The following is a 16,241-nucleotide window of genomic DNA, read 5'->3' on the forward strand; positions in this document are numbered from 1 at the left end:
CCTCTGTCTTCTATGACAGAGCCAGGTTAATAATTAATCTTTTACTGCAATATCTCACACTGGAGATCACATGAGCTGCCCACCATGGACTCCTGTCCACAATGAAAGGCAGATAACACCACCCTGTCAGTCTCTACCATTCAGTCAAAAGAAAGATCAATTTAATTTACAAGAAATATAATGACACCAAAGCAAAAAAAGAACTTAGTGGTACCAATATTTATAGAACTACAGAAATTGAATCAGTAAAAGTTTAAATATTTTTTTCTCACAATCCAATAATTTACAAGATCTTTGTAGATTTTCTGTTTTGATACTTAGACTTGAAAGAGGTGATATACCTGCTCCATCCACAAGTTCAGCTGTCACCTTGGACACCACTGACTAGTGAAGAAAGAAAACTTATTCTACTTTGGAGATCCAAAGAAATGGTATATTATTTAAAAGACCAAAAGAGTTTTCTCCTACCAGGAAATTGTTATTGATCTATTTTACTACACAGGTTGAAGAATTTGAACCTTGTCTGATAGTATGTTTCATTTACTTTTGACACATGACCTGCCTATGTCATAGCCTGTTTGAAGAATAACCCTGTGGTATCCTTGACAGTCATCTGCATATTTCAAATATTTCTAATTGTTGCTGCAATCAATTATTAACAATAGGCAATCAACAGTACTGTGGGAAACCAGTTGGCTACTTCTCAAAACGAATAGCTAACCAATTTGTGTATTATTTTACATCCTCACAAATTCTAAAAGGCCTCTTTTTAATAATGTAACTTGGAGGTACGATGGAGCACTGCATCCATCACTCTATCAACCACCTTCTAAGGATAATTGTCACCAGTAGACTGATGTGTTTATGCAAATTCCATTTGCCTCTGATCAATTTTGCTTTTGTTTGGTAGGTGCATTTTCAATGACAACTTTTCATGGTTGTGATTTTATTTTCCTAATTTATTCTCAACTCTATCTGCAGCAGATCTGCAACAATAGCTTAGAGTTTTAGGGATTGATTTTTTTTGACAAGACCTTCAAATTTGATTCACAAGCAGGCTCGACAAACTATTCTAATTTTGATCTTGAGTCTATGGTTAAAGTTCATAAGATCATAAGAACTAGGAGCAGGAGTAGGCCGTCCGGCCCCTCGAGCCTGCTCCGCCATTCAATAAGATCATGGCTGATCTTTTCGTGGACTCAGATCCACTTACCCGCGCTCCCACAGTATCCCTTAATTCCTTTATTGTTCAAAAAGATATCTACCTTAGCTTTAAAGACGTTTACTGAAGAAGCGTCAACTACTTCACTGGGCAAGGAATTCCATAGATTAACAACCCTCTGGGTGAAGAAGTTCCTTCTTAATTCAGTCCTAAATCTGCTCCCTCTGATCTTGAGGCTATGCCCTCTTGTCCTAGCTTCACCTGCCAGTGGAAACATCCTCTCTACTTGTATCTTATCTATTCCCTTCATGATTTTATATGTTTCTATAAGATCCCCCCTCATTCTTCTGAACTCCAATGAATATAATCCCAATCTACTCAGTCTCTCCTCATAAGCCAACCCCCTCAACTCCGGAATCAACCTAGTGAATCTCCTCTGCACCCTCTCCAGTGCCAGTATATCCTTTCTCGTGAGGAGACCAAAACTGCACACAGTACTCCAGGTGCGGCCTCACCAGTACCTTATACAGCTGCAACATAACCTCTCTGCTTTTAAACTCAATCCCTTTAGCAATGAAGGACAAAATTCCATTTGCCTTCCTATTTACTTGCAGTATCTGCAGACCAACATTCTGCGATTCATGCACAAGGACACCTAGGTCCCTCTGCATAGCAGCATGCTGCAACTTTTTACCATTCAAGTAATAATCCTTTTTCCTGTTACTCCTACCAAAATGAATGACTTCACATTTACTAACATTGTATTCCATCTGCCAGACCTTTGCCCACTCACTCAATGTATCTATGTTGCTCTGCAAAGTTTCACAGTCATCTGCACACTTTGCTCTGCCACTCATCTTAGTGTCATCTGCAAACTTTGACACCCTACACGTGGTTCCCAACTCCAAATCATCTATATAAATTGTAAATAATTGAGTTCACAACACCGATCCCTGAGGCACACCACTAGTGACTGATTGCCAACCAGAATAGCACTAATTTATCCCCACTCTCTGCTTCCTGTTCATCAACCAATCCTCTATCCTTGCTAATACTTTACCCCTGACGCCATGCATCCTTATCTTATGCAGCAGCCTCTTGTGCGGTACCTTGTCGAAGGCCTTTTGGAAATCTAGGTACACCACATCCACTGGGTCCCCATTGTCCACCTTGCTCGTAATGTCATCATAGAATTCCAAAAGATTTGTCAAGCATGACCTGCCCTTCATGAACCCATGCTGCGTCTGCCCAACGGGACAATTTCTATCGAGATGCCCTGCTATTTCTTCCTTGATGATAGACTCAAGCATCTTCCCCACTACAGAGGTCTATAATTCCCCATCTTTTGTCTACCTCCCTTTTTAAACAGTGGCGTCACATCTGCTGTTTTCCAATCAACTGGGACTACCCCAGGGTCCAGCGAATTTTGGAAAATTACCGTCAGTGCACCTGCTATTTCTCCCGCCATCTCTTTTAGAACCCTGGGATGCATTCCATCAGGGTCAGGAGACTTATCAATCCTTAGCTCCATTAGCTTGCCCAACACTACCTCTTCCGTAATAATGATTGTTCCCAGGTCCTCACCTACGTTCGTCTCTTTGTCAATTACTGGCATGTTATTAATGTCCTCCACTGAGAAGACCGATACAAAATACCTGTTCAATGCCTCGGCCATTTCATCATATCCCATAACTAAATTCCCCTTCTCATCCTCTAAAGGACCAACGTTTACTTTAGCCACTCTTTTTCGTTTTATATATTTATAGAAACTTTTGCTATCTGTCTTTATATTCTGTGCTAGCTTTTTCTCATGTTCCATCTTACTTTTCTTTATGGCTCTTTTTGTAGCTTTCTGTTGACCTTTAAAGTTTTCCCAATCTTCTAGTTTCATGCTGCTTTTGGCCACTTTGTGTGCCTTCTTTTTCAATTTGATAGCCTCCCTTATTTCCTTAGACACCCATGGCAGATTACCCCTTTTCTTCCAGTCCTTCCTTTTCACTGGAATATACTTTTGCTGAGCACCTTGAAAAATTGCTTTGAAAGTCCTCCACTGCTCGTCAACTGTCCCACCGTAAAATCTTTGTTTCCAGTCCACTTTAGCCAAGTCCTCCCTCATTCTATTGTAGTCCCCCTTGTTCAAGCACAGGACCCTGGTATTGGATTTTATCTTCACACTCTCCATCTGTATTCTAAATTCAACCATACTGTGATCACTCCTTCCAAGAGGATCCCTAACCATGAGGTCATTAATTATTCCTGTCTCATTACACAGTACTAGATCTAGGATAGCTTGCTCCCTCGTCGGTTCCATTACATACTGTTCAAGAAAACTATCATGGATACACTCAATGAATTCCTCCTCAAGGCTACCCTGACTGAGCTGGTTCGACCAATCTACATGTAGATTAAAATCCCCCATGATAATTGCCGTACCATTTTTACAGGCATTAGTTATTTCTTTGTTTATTGCCCGCCCCAATGTGATGTTATTATTTGGTGGCCTATGGACTACGCCTATCAATGACTTTTTCTTCTTAGAGTTTCTAATTTCCACCCAAATGGATTCAACCTCATTCTCCATAGAACCTATATCATCTCTCAGCAGCGCCCTGATGTTAACTGGTCTTTGCAATCTAGACCAATTTATTTCCATTAATTTTTTTTTTTTACATGTCCTACTGGAATGAAGCATCCCGATTATTTTTCATTCCTATATATTCAAGTGCCATATCATACAAGTCCTCGAGGCGGCCAACATCCCCTGCTGAAACACACTACTGAGTCAGCGGCGCTTGAGATGGCTTGGTCATGTGAGCCGCATGGAAGATGGCAGGATCCCCAAAGACACATTGTACAGCGAGCTCGCCACTGGTATCAGACCCACCGGCCGTCCATGTCTCCGCTTTAAAGACGTCTGCAAACGCGACATGAAGTCCTGCGACATTGATCACAAGTCGTGGGCGTCAGTTGCCAGTGTTCGCCAGAGCTGGCGGGCAGCCATAAAGGCGGGGCTAAAGTGTGGCGAGTCGAAGAGACTTAGCAGTTGGCAGGAAAAAAGACAGAGGCGCAAGGGGAGAGCCAACTGTGTAACAGCCCCGACAAACAAATTTTTCTGCAGCACCTGTGGAAGAGCCTGTCACTCTGGGCGCTGCTCCACACACCACTGACCACCTCCAGGCACTTACCCATTGTCTCGCGAGATAAGGAGGCCAAAGATAATGATTTTATACTGCAGTCTATTTAAGTTCTATTACTAAATAATAATTCATTTGACTTTGGTTAATATAAACTGTGGAAGCACTAATAAAAGGTTAGCAAATATTGAAAACACTCAGGGAGGGAGTGCACTAACATACATAGTTTACATCAGATGAGTCAAACCCTGGCACTTTTTAGCAGGTTCACTGCATAATGATCAGGAGTAGAAATCCTTGTCACCTTTTGTCCATCCGTCCAAAGGGGCATTGAAGCAAATTGGCATTGCCATCCCACTAAATCAGCACAGACCTGGGATTAAACCTAACTTCTTCCTCCTCCCAACATAACACAATATAGTGCAGTGGTTAATCAAATTGGAACTGCAGAAACTTAAAACCATGTTGTAACTTAAAAGGTGAATCCAATGTGTGCTACTGTATCATTAAATTCTGCAGTTCTGTTTCAGCATTGTAAACAGTTACATTCTCCTGTTGTCATACATTTCTTGACATAAATATAAATCAAAAAGGAACTAGAGTAAAATAAGTTTTATGATTTGTTTTTATTAAATGAAGTGTTGTCTTCCAAAAACTTTGTCTAGTAGCCCAATGGTATTTAACAGATCTCACATACTTAAAATGCACAAATCCAGCATTTAAAGATCATCTTCAGTACTCAATCTTCCAATCTTTCAAATTAAAAAAATATCTTCTGTTCAAAACAATTGCTTCAATTTGGCTTGCTTTATATGTAAAAACCTTTTACGTGTTTTATATTCTATTGATCAAATCATTTACAGTAATTCAACTTTTCAGTCTTTAAATCAAATTTAACACTTAAAAAATCTTCAGATGGCTGCAGCAGACTGTAAACTAAAAATGGAATGAAACAAGCAGGTATACACAACTGTACTATAGCAAAATACAGTACTCTGCCGTTTGATACTCAGGTTTATCCATCAATGCCACATGATCCTAATCATCAGAATGCAAATTAGTTGCACCAAAGCAAAATAAATTCCAGTTATTTAAATTGTAGATCAGGCATATGGATGTGTGCATATGTATTTCTGGGGTCATGAAATACCTGGGAGTGATTAGTACAGTTATTAATTGATACCAAGAATCATTCAACCTGGAATTAAGTCGTGTTACTCTTGGGTTAAGAAGTTAGTTCAATTACGAAAGATTATCCATCCTCAAAAAAGTAACATTGGAAATAAATCAATACGACATGCTGAACATTCTACAGTATTTGTGTTTTAAATCTTTGTAGCTAAGTAAGAACAATTCTGTATTTACATCTCCCTTTGTGACCTGTAGGAACCAGTTCCTGCTTTTGTGTTTTTTGACAAGGGCTGGCAGCTCTCCAATACTCTTTCAAGTGGTCATTCTTTGTATATGAACCTAGGCAGTGACTGTTAGCAGCCGACTATGAGCCGATAATGATCCAAACAAAAGCACTTTTTAGAGCAGGGCTGACTGGATAACAGTCAATAGTTGCAACTAATGCCAATTGTAGCACTGCAACAGCTCCCCTGGCTGAGGTCAGCTACCTCAGATAAGTCATGTGATCTATCTGGGTCTGCATAGCTTACTATCATAACAGATGGTACATTTACCCGCTGAGCCATTGCCAGAGTAATGAAGGTTATCACCTTAGTGTAGAATTCAATGTTTGAACAGTTTTGAAGTATTTTACAGATGTACACACATATTCAGAATAGTTTCTTGCTCCAAGAGAGTAAACTGAAATTCAGTTTTCATTATCACTGCTGCTCCATTCATCCTGGAAGATGAGATTCTGAGAAGTTCCAGCTTCAGACTGCAAAAAAAGGAAAATTAGTCAGTATAAATTCATGTTTCATTAATTCAAATTGTTCAAATTTATTATTTACCCAGCAAAATATATATGAAGTAAACCTTCCTAAACGTTAATTTAGATTGATTACTGAACTTTTAATCTGTTTTCTGCAGAATTTACTCAGATGATGGTGAATCACAATAGTTCAGAGTTGTATGTATTACACAAATAATATTTTCTCCCCTTCCTTTACAAAAATGTTTCAGCTTTGAGTCAGGTGATGCAGCCAAGCTCAATGACATACTTACAGATGCCATCTCTTTGTAGAATTACCTGAAGGGTATAGAGAGAGAGAGATGGGGGAAGTATTTCCTTCATGTATAGACATTGCTCCATCACCTCAAAAATCCTAAAATATTTGACCCAAGAGAAACACCAAGCAGAAATGCCAGTTGAGACAAGATCGATCTAAGAAGAGAGTGCACCTCAAAACCAATATCCTCCCAAGGCTGCAATAGCCGTGTGTACTAGAACGCATTTTTAAAGGAACTAGATTGGCACTTTTCTGGGACCAGTGCACCCTTTCCACCTAATAGTCAGAAGCTCTAACCAGTCAATTATTTTTCTTTTAAATATAAATTTTGTGCATTTTGTTATCAAGATGAGAGATTTTAATATAAAAACAAAGTCCTGGAAATGCTCAGCAGGTCCAGCAACATCTGTACAGAGAGAGAGAAAGAGTTAACGTTTCAGGTCTGTGACCTTTCATCAGGGAGTTTAGTGCTGGGAATGGGAACACTTTCCATTTTGGGTACCTACATCAAGCATACACACGCACACACAGTAAAACTCTTTACACTCTGTCCTAAGAATGTGCCTTCAGCCTAACCTCATAAGAGCATAGAGTAGTACACCACTGTAACTTTTCCATTTTGTACTAAAGGCATCCCAAGCAGTGAGCAACAGTCAGAAAATTAGGACTATAATGTATTCCCATCTTTGCTGCCATGCTAGTGAAGCTCCTTGACATAAGGATCCTCACTCTACTTTTGGCCACTGAGGAGTTTGGCAATTTAAGGGCAGTTTTATACTGTGGGACATTGCCCGAAAAAAAAACAGGGCTACTAAGAACCCATTCTGTCTGAAATTGAACCCAGGTTACAGAGGTGAAAGACCTTGCCCAATATGCCACCTGGTCGTCTTGTGGATGTCTACAGCACTGATTGTAACTCAAGGAGGAACTATAGCTGGGCCACCTGTTCAAAGACATTACAAGACAACATACTTTAGCTTGTCTGTAATACAGGCAGTCTTCTGGTACAATGATCCTCATTTCCAACACCTACCAATCTCAGATTGCTTTAAAATGGAGACCAAAGCAGAGATCACGGAAAAACTGTGGAAACCACCCATTTCATTTCCTGGCCATAAACAATTATTTACACAAAGGTCAATTAAAATGATACATGCATATCTTGCACCAGAATGTCTTGGCCCCTGCAAAACAGCAAATGCTGCAGATCTTCTCATGTTGATCCAAAGTCCAGTAAACAAAACTATTGCTATAATTGGGATTTCCATGACTATTTTACTGCTTACAATGTGGCTCTGTGGAAACTCTTCCAGATCTTGGTGCATGCCAACTGATCAACCTGCTCCAACATGCATCTTCAGCTCTGATTACACGCTACCTGAACTCAAATACTGTGGAAAAATAGCCAGTCAGAGCAAATTAGGAGCTTGCTCATTCTTAAACAAGGTTTCGCTAAGGCATTTTCTGTGAATATTGTAAACAACATGTAATCCAATGTGTCGCCTCGACTTAATCAAAAACATATTCTGTCCACCAAAACGAATTGGGGTAGAGTGCTGCCTTATAATATGATTGAATGATGCACAAAAAGGATAGCACTGCAGCCTCACAGCTCCAGGGTCCTGGGTTCAATTCCGGGTACTGCCTGTGTGGAGTTTGCAAGTTCTCCCTGTGTCTGCGTGGGTTTCCTCCGGGTGCTCCGGTTTCCTCCCACATGCCAAAGACTTGCAGGTTGATCGGCAAATTTGCCATTAGCAATTGCCCCTAGTATAGGTAGGTGGTAGGGAAAAATATAGGGACAGGTGGGGATGTGGTAGGAATATGAAATTAGTGTAGGATTAGTATAAATGGGTGTTTGATGGTCGGCACAGACTCGGTGGGCCGAAGGGCCTGTTTCAGTGCTGTATCTCTAAACTAAACTAAACTTTCTCTTGCTTAGATGTGCCTATGATGCACTGCATTCTGAAAAATCCATATATTTTGCAAAATAAACATTTTAAAATAGCATTTGGGTTTTACAGTCAGGAGGCTAGGATATGCAAGTTGTAAATATCTAGTCATCTGAGATTATTGAAGTGCGCTGTAATTTGGAACAGATGTGTAATGGACCCAAATTCAATTGTTAGAAAGTAAATATATGAAAACACTGAAGACTGCAGACACTGAGTACTGGGCAGAGCAAAAATGTAAATTTCCAACATTATTTCATTCAAACTGTTTCCCTTGGGAATAGAACCAAAAAATGCTGGAAATACTCAGCAGGTCTGGCAGGATCTGTGGAGAGAGTAGCAAAGTTAACCCTGATTTATATTTCACAGATTTGGCCCTAGTGGACTGTGCAGGAAGACTAAAAGGTAGGACAGTTGATGAGCAGTTGGAGATGTTTAAGGAGATATTCAATTCCTCCCAACTAAAATATATTCCAGAGAGGAAGACAGATTGTAAGAGGGGGAAAAAAGAAGGCTAAGCAATGACGTTAAGGATAACAAACACAAAAATTAAGGCATACCATATTGCAAAGGCCAGTGGAAGGCTGGAAGATTGGGAAACTTTTAAAGATCAACAAAGGGTTACTAAAAAAGTAATAAAAAGAACAAAGGTAAATTGTGAAAGAAAACTAGCGCAAAATATAGAAGCTTTTGCTATCTGTTTTTATAAGTGTATATAAAAGGGAAGGGCGTAGCTAAAGTGAATGTTGGTCCCTTGGAGGATGAGACTGGGGAGTTAATAGAGGAGAACACAGAAATGGCGGCGAAACGAAATCAGTATTTTGCTTCAGTTTTCACGGTGGAGGACACTAGTACCATCCCAATAGCAACAGGTAATGCAGAGATTATAGAAAGGGAAGAACTTAGAGTCGTACAGCATAGAAACAGGCCCTTCGGCCCACCGCGTCCATGCCGACCATAATGCCTACCTATATTAAGCCCACCCACCTGCATTAATTCCATATCCCTCTATGCCTTGCTCATTCAAGTACCTGTCCGGATGCCTCTTAAATGTCGCTACTGTTCCTGCCTCCACCACCACCTCAGGCAGCTCATTCCAGATACCCATTATTCTTTGTGTGAAAAATTTACCCCTTTGATCTCCTCCCTCTCACCTTAAATCTATGCCCTCTAGTTTTAGTCACCCCTACCATGAGAAACAGACTCTGGCTATCTACCCTATCTATGCCTCTTATAATTTTATATACCTCTATCATGTCCCCTCTCAGCCTCCTTTGCTCCAGGGAAAACAGACCCAGCCTATCCAATCTCTCTTTATAACTCAGGCCCTCCAAACCAGTCAACATCCTTGTGAATCTTTTCTGCACCCTCTCTCGCTTAATCACATCTTTCCTGTAGTGCGGCGACCAGAACTGCACACAGTACTCCAAATGCGGCCTAACCAACATTACGTACAACTGTAACATGACGTCCCAACTCTTGTACTCAATGCCTCGGCCGATGAAGGCAAGCATGCCATATGCCTTCTTCACCACCCTGTCTACTTGTGTTGCCACTTTCAGGGAACTATGTACTTGCACCCCAAGGTCTCTCTGCTCAACAACACTCCCCAGGGCCCTGCCATTCACTGTACATGTCCTGCCCTGGTTTAACTTCCCAAAATGCATCACTTCACACTTGTCTGCATTAAATTCCATTTGCCACTCCCTTGCCCACTTTCCCAGTTGATCTATATCCTGTTGTAACCTTAGACAACCTTCTTCACTGTTCACTATAACCACCAATTTTGGTGTCATCTGCAAACTTACTAATCATGCCCCTTACATTCACATCCAAGTCATTAATATATATGACAAACAACAGAGGGCCCAGCATCGATCCCTGCGTCACACCACTGGTCACCTGCCTGCAATCTGAAAAACAACCCTCCACTACCACCCTCTGCCTCCTATCACCAAGCCAATTTTGTATCCAATTTGCTAGCTCACCCTGGATTCCATGTGTTCGAACCTTCTGGACCAGCCTACCATGCGGGACCTTGTCAAAGGCCTTGCTAAAGTCCATGTAGACAACGTCCATCGCCCTGCCCTCATCAATCTTCTTGGTCACCTCCTCGAAAAACTCAATCAAATTCGAGAGACATGATTTCCCACGCACAAAGCCATGCTGACTATCCCGAATCAGACCATGCCTTTCCAGATGCATATAAATCCTGTCTCTCAGAATCCCTTCCAATAACTTTTCCACCACTGCTAGAAGGCTCACCGGCCTGTAGTTCCCTGGCTTGTCCCTGCTGCCCTCCTTAAATAAAGGCACATTAGCTATCCTCCAGTCTTCCGGTACCTCACCCGTGGCTAACAATGATACAAAAATCTCTGCCAGGGCCCCAGCAATCTCCTCCCTTGCTTCCCTCAGCATCCTGGGATACACCTGGTCAGGCCCTAGGGATTTATCCACCTTAATGCGCTTCAAAATCTCCAACACCTCCTCCTTTGTAATGCTGATATGCTCCAGGATATCGCTGTTCCCTCCCTTGAACTCACTAGCTTCCATGACCTTCTCCACGGTAAATACGGATGAGAAATATTCATTTAAGACCTTGCCCATTTCCCGTGGCTCCACACATAGATTGCCACACTGATCCTTAAGGGGACCTACTCTCTCCCGAGCTACCCTTTTACTCTCAATACACTTATAGAATCTTTTAGGATTCTCCTTTATCTCATCAGCCAGGGAAATCTCATGGCCCCTTTTCGCCCGCCTAATTTCCTTCTCAAGTGTAGTTCTACATCCCCTACACTCCTCGACGGACTCGCTCGATCCTAGCTGCCTATACCTGACATAAGCCTCCTTCTTTGTCCTGACCAGACCCTCAATATCCCTTGTCAACCAAGGTTTCCTAAACTTGCCAGCCTTGCCCTTCCATCTAACAGGAACATGCCAGCCCTGAACTCTTCCTATCTTACTTTTAAAAGCCTCCCACTTGCCAGACATCCCTTTACCTGTAAACAGCCTCTCCCATTCAACTTTTGAGAGTTCCTGTCTGATGCCATCGAAATTAGCCTTCCCCCAATTTCGGACTTTAACCTGAGGACCAGTCCTATCCTTTTCCATTACTATCTTGAAGCTAATAGAGTTATGGTCACTGGTCCCAAAGTGCTCCCCCACTGACACATCAACCACCTGCCCATCCTCATTTCCTAAGAGGAGGTCGAGTGTAGCCCCTTCTCTAGTAGGGCCATCCACATACTGCTTCAGAAAACTATCCTGGACACACTTAACAAATTCTTCCCCATCTGATCCCTTAGCACTAAGGCAGTCCCAGTTAATATTGGGGAAGTTAAAATCACCTACTATTACAACCCTATAATTCCTACACCTATCTGTGATTTCCCTACATATATGCTCCTTCACTTCCCTCTGACTATTGGGGGGCTTATAGTATAATCCCATCTAAATGATCACCCCTTTCTTATTTCTAAGTTCTACCCCATACGGCCTCACTGGACATTCCCCCCCAGGATACCCTCTCTAAGTACTGGAGTGATGTTCTCCCTAATCAATAGTGCAACTCCCCCTCCTCTTACCTCCACCTCTGTCACGCTGAAGGGATCGGTACCCCAGAACATTGAGCTGCCAGTCCTGCCCATCCCTCAACCACGTTTCCGTAATAGCTATAATATCACAATCCTATGTACCGATCCATGCTCTGAGTTCATCTGCCTTACCTGTAAGGCTTCTTGCATTAAAGTAAATGCAGTTTAGCCTACCACACCTTCCAAGCTCCCTATCCTGTCCCTGCCCGGCCTGCTTACTGGACAATATGTACCTTACCCGAATTGCAAATACATATTGCTGTGAGATCACAATATAAAATACATACATAAATAAAAGCAAAATACTGCGGATGCTGGAAATCTGAAACAAAAACAAGAAATGCTGGATTCACTCAGCAGGTCTGGCAGCATCTGTGGAAAGAGAAGCAGAGTTAACGTTTCGGGTCAGTGACCCTTCTTCGGAACTGACAAATATTAGAAAAGTCACAGATTATAAACAAGTGAGGTGGGGGTTGGGCAAGAGATAACAAAGGAGAAGGTGCAGATTGGACCAGGCCACATAGCTGACCAAAAGGTCACGGAGCAAAGGCAAACAATATGTTAATGTATGTATAAAATACATACAGTATGCTTGACAAAGAATTGACATGACTCAAAAATATGCTCCTCACTTTTTTTTTTACAGGTTACATTGCTATAGTGAATGTCTCAACTAGGGGCTGAATTTAATAACCTAGAAATGAGTGCCATTCCCATCCATCAGGTGGGCAGCTGACCCACTGCGATCAGGCAGCAGATGGCCATTTCGCATAGTGGAGACAGAGTACCTCCCAATCACACGGTGGGGGCGGGAGGCGAGTCGCTGATTACGGCGTCAGCTGACTCCGGAGCAGGTGCTGGCTCCATATTTAAAAGCCTGCAATCCCTCCTCCCTTAGAGTCATTACCAGCTGTGTGCAGCTGAAAATGCTGCTGGACACCCCCCCCCACCCAAGGACAGCACAGAATGGCTGAGGCAAGGCACCAGGTGGCCCCACAGTTCAGTGATGTCTCCCTGCAGATTCTCCTCCAGGTTGCAAGGGAAAAGTGGGAAGTCTATTCCTCAGTGATGGCAAGAGGAGGTCCTCCTGCATGACCAAGCAAGCCTGGATGGAGATCACAGAGAAGGTCAGCAGTTGTGGGGTCACCTAGCAGAACTGGGTGCAGGGCCGAAAGAGGATCGACAACTTCCCGCATTCCACCAAAGTGAGTGCTGCATACCATTCTCCTTTTTGGGGATTGCATGTGACTATGAGGGAAGGTGCATGACATTGGGAGGGTGGCAGTACAACGGCGATGGCTAGGGTATTACCTCATCCTGACAGATGCATGGCAGCATCTTGGCCATAGCTCATCCCCATTAACTCCCCTGACAGCGTGTATCAGCATGAAAGATATCAAATCTCCCAGTAGGGGACGAGGGGCTGACAGTAGCAGAACTGTAATGTTGATCTCCATGCCAACTTTTATTACCTCCATCCTTCCTCTTACAGGACAAAATGGCCCACAACAGGAGGGAGACAGCCTGGACTGGCAGAAGAGTTCCAGACCGGTGTCCTCTCGCCATCGTCGAGGAAGAGGCCTTTGAGCTGGCGGGCACACAGGGCAATCTTGAATGGAGAAACTGGAGTCTCTATGAAGGAGAGTGAGGATTGCCTTCAATTGACATACTCATCACTTTTGGACATCCACATCACATATGGTTGGCATGACGAGATCTGCACAGCCTAACCAACAAATGTTTGTGTTCTCTCATGCAGTTCGGTATGCGCAAGAGACTGCAGCTACAGGGGCTCGGCCGTCAACCTCAGAAGAGGTGCACTCGGAGGAAGCACCGTCCCATGACTCTCCTGCACCTTCCACCAGCGCAGATACTTTCACCTCGGTGGGTAACCACTCGGTTTTAGAATCAGGGTCACAAGCTGGTTACAGCAACACACCCACGCCCGAGCAGCTGGTTGAGGCTGAAGCAGCTGAGGCCTCTGACAGCTGGAGGACTGTGGGTGGCCAGGGCCAGGCTGATGACGAGCCTCTGGTTTGACAGCACAGGGCATGCTGGAGTTGCAGTGAGAGGTAATGCAACTTTGGCGGAGTTGCCAAAGGCCATGCAGAGACGATGGAGGAGTCCATCGATGCCATGAGTGCTGCCATATCTTAGGCATGTGAGCGCATGGCTTCCTCCATCGAGAGGTTGGCAACTCTCATGGAGAGCCAGATCCCACAGATGCACGCTGACCTAAACACCATCCCCTTGGCCATGAGCTCGAAGCTGCAGTGGCAAGGTAAGAGAAGGAACAGGAGCCTGGAGACTTCTCCTGCTCCTCTTCTTTCTTTGGTGAGCAGGGAGATTCAAGTGAAGCTTGAAAGGGAGGAGGAGAGGTGCCATCCACATCTGGGGGCTCCCCCAGGGCACTCAGAGTGTGGACACTGGCTCCTCAATCTCTCCACCAGTGAGCCCAGCTGCAGCAGCCACAATGCCTGAGGAAAGTTCAGCACCAGTGAGGACACACTCAGGGAGCTGGGGCCTCAGGCAGCCAGAGGATGCCCACCAAAGTCATCATAGGCCAAAGGGCAGCCTGATCAGCAGCCTGCCTCAGCCCAGCTGCTGTCGCAGGTATCACACCACGTAGGAACACTTGCAAATGTATTAAGACCACCTAGCCACAATTGGGAACTCATGGGTATAGGAAATATGTAATATAGTGATTAATTAAAGTCCTTTTGTGCAAATCAGTGATCATTGTCTGAAAGTCATTTTCCATTATGTCTTAAGTGTGAGCTGCTCATTTCCCTCTTTCCCCTTAGTGCAATGCCAATATGACCACAGCACTCATTAACATATGATCTCCCATGGGCACTAGCGTACATTGCAGCTGGTCACAAGTTAAGGAACACAACTGGAAAGGAGGTGACAGACGACATGCATTCTGGTGAGTTTTTATTGGATTGTCTGTGAGTGTACATCAGGTTGGCTAGACGCAGGTGTTTGAGATTGTCTTGCCTCTTTGGCATGTCCTTAATTTGCCTGGCCTCCGGCGTAAGGTCTTCATCCATTGCTGCTTACCCCTCTCCCTCCTCTGCGTCCTCCTTGTTGGTGGATCAGTGTCACTCACGCATCTCATTGTCATGCAAGGCCTCCCCCCTCCGCAGTGCTAGATTGTGCAGCGCACAGCAGAACACCATGATATGCGAGACTCTCGCCGGGGCATAATACAAGGCTCCACCAGATCAATCGAAACAGCAGAATCTCATCTCAGCAGCCCAATGTGTTGTACCTCTCCTCTGCTACATTGCGAGGGTTCCTTACTGGTGTCAGTAGCCATGTCTTCAATGGGTCGCCCTTGTCCCCAAGAATCCACACTTGAAGGGGAGTGCAGGGCCTGAAAAGCTGTGGTACCTGGGACTGCTAAAGTATGTAGGCATTGTGGCTGCTTCCCGGGAAGCAGGCACACATCTGCAGGAAATTGTTTCGGTGGTCCCAGACCAGTAGATTGAATGAAAGCCCTTTCTATTGATGAAGGTGGCCGGCTGAACCATGGGAGCCTTGATGGCCACGTGCATGCAATCCATCACACCTCGCGATATCCAACGATGGCCCTCTCAGCCTGAGTGTCAGGGTTGGTCCAGTAGCACATAACGTTGCCTGCACTCTTGAACAGGGCATTAGTCAGCTCCTTGATGCAGCGGTGGGTGACTGCCTGGAAGACCTCAGACATGAACCCGATGAATTCCTAGAAAGATCCATTTGTGTAGAGGTTGAGTGCCACCGTGCTCTTCAGGGCCACTGGCATAGGGTGACCCCCAAATCCTAGAGGTCGCAACTCGTCCTGCAGCAGGGCACATCAGTCAGTGTGGTCTCCCTGGAGAGCAGTAGTCTTTGCTGACACTGCCGCTTGGACATTTGGAGGTAGCTGGTATGAGCCCAGTACACTCTCTGGCATACATGGGCCTTTCTTGGCATGGCCGGCTGCTGTTGCTTTCATAGTGCAGTTTCACGGATAGGCCCAGCAGCCTGTTGGCTCTCCCTCCATTGGAGGCATCACAACACAGAGGCCCAAAAATACAGGGTGTACGAGACCCATACCAGGTGATCTGGGCCTGGAGATTGGTCGCGATGCAGAGATGACCTTGGCTTGTCAACTGAGCTTTTGACAATTTTCTCTGGGGAGTCCCTGATGGTCCGCGGAGCCCAACCTTGCTGATAGCCAACCCTCTCTTCCA

At 44.1% G+C, this 16,241-nt stretch overlaps 1 protein-coding gene across 3 annotated transcripts in view; it reads right to left on the reverse strand.

Annotated features, from left to right (window-relative positions):
• Positions 1 to 4,903: 4,903 nt before the first annotated feature.
• Positions 4,904 to 16,241, reverse strand: part of ercc8 (excision repair cross-complementation group 8) — a 116,623-nt gene continuing 105,285 nt past the window's right edge. For all 3 annotated transcript variants that reach the window (XM_068033907.1, XM_068033898.1, XM_068033888.1), the window contains one exon: positions 4,904 to 6,184. In XM_068033907.1, the coding sequence (XP_067890008.1) occupies positions 6,116 to 6,184 (69 nt within the window). In that variant the 3' untranslated portion in view covers positions 4,904 to 6,115. The remainder of the gene's footprint in view (positions 6,185 to 16,241) is intronic.

The sequence above is a fragment of the Heterodontus francisci genome, chromosome 1 (genome assembly GCF_036365525.1).
Source record: "Heterodontus francisci isolate sHetFra1 chromosome 1, sHetFra1.hap1, whole genome shotgun sequence".
Lineage (NCBI taxonomy): Eukaryota > Metazoa > Chordata > Chondrichthyes > Heterodontiformes > Heterodontidae > Heterodontus > Heterodontus francisci.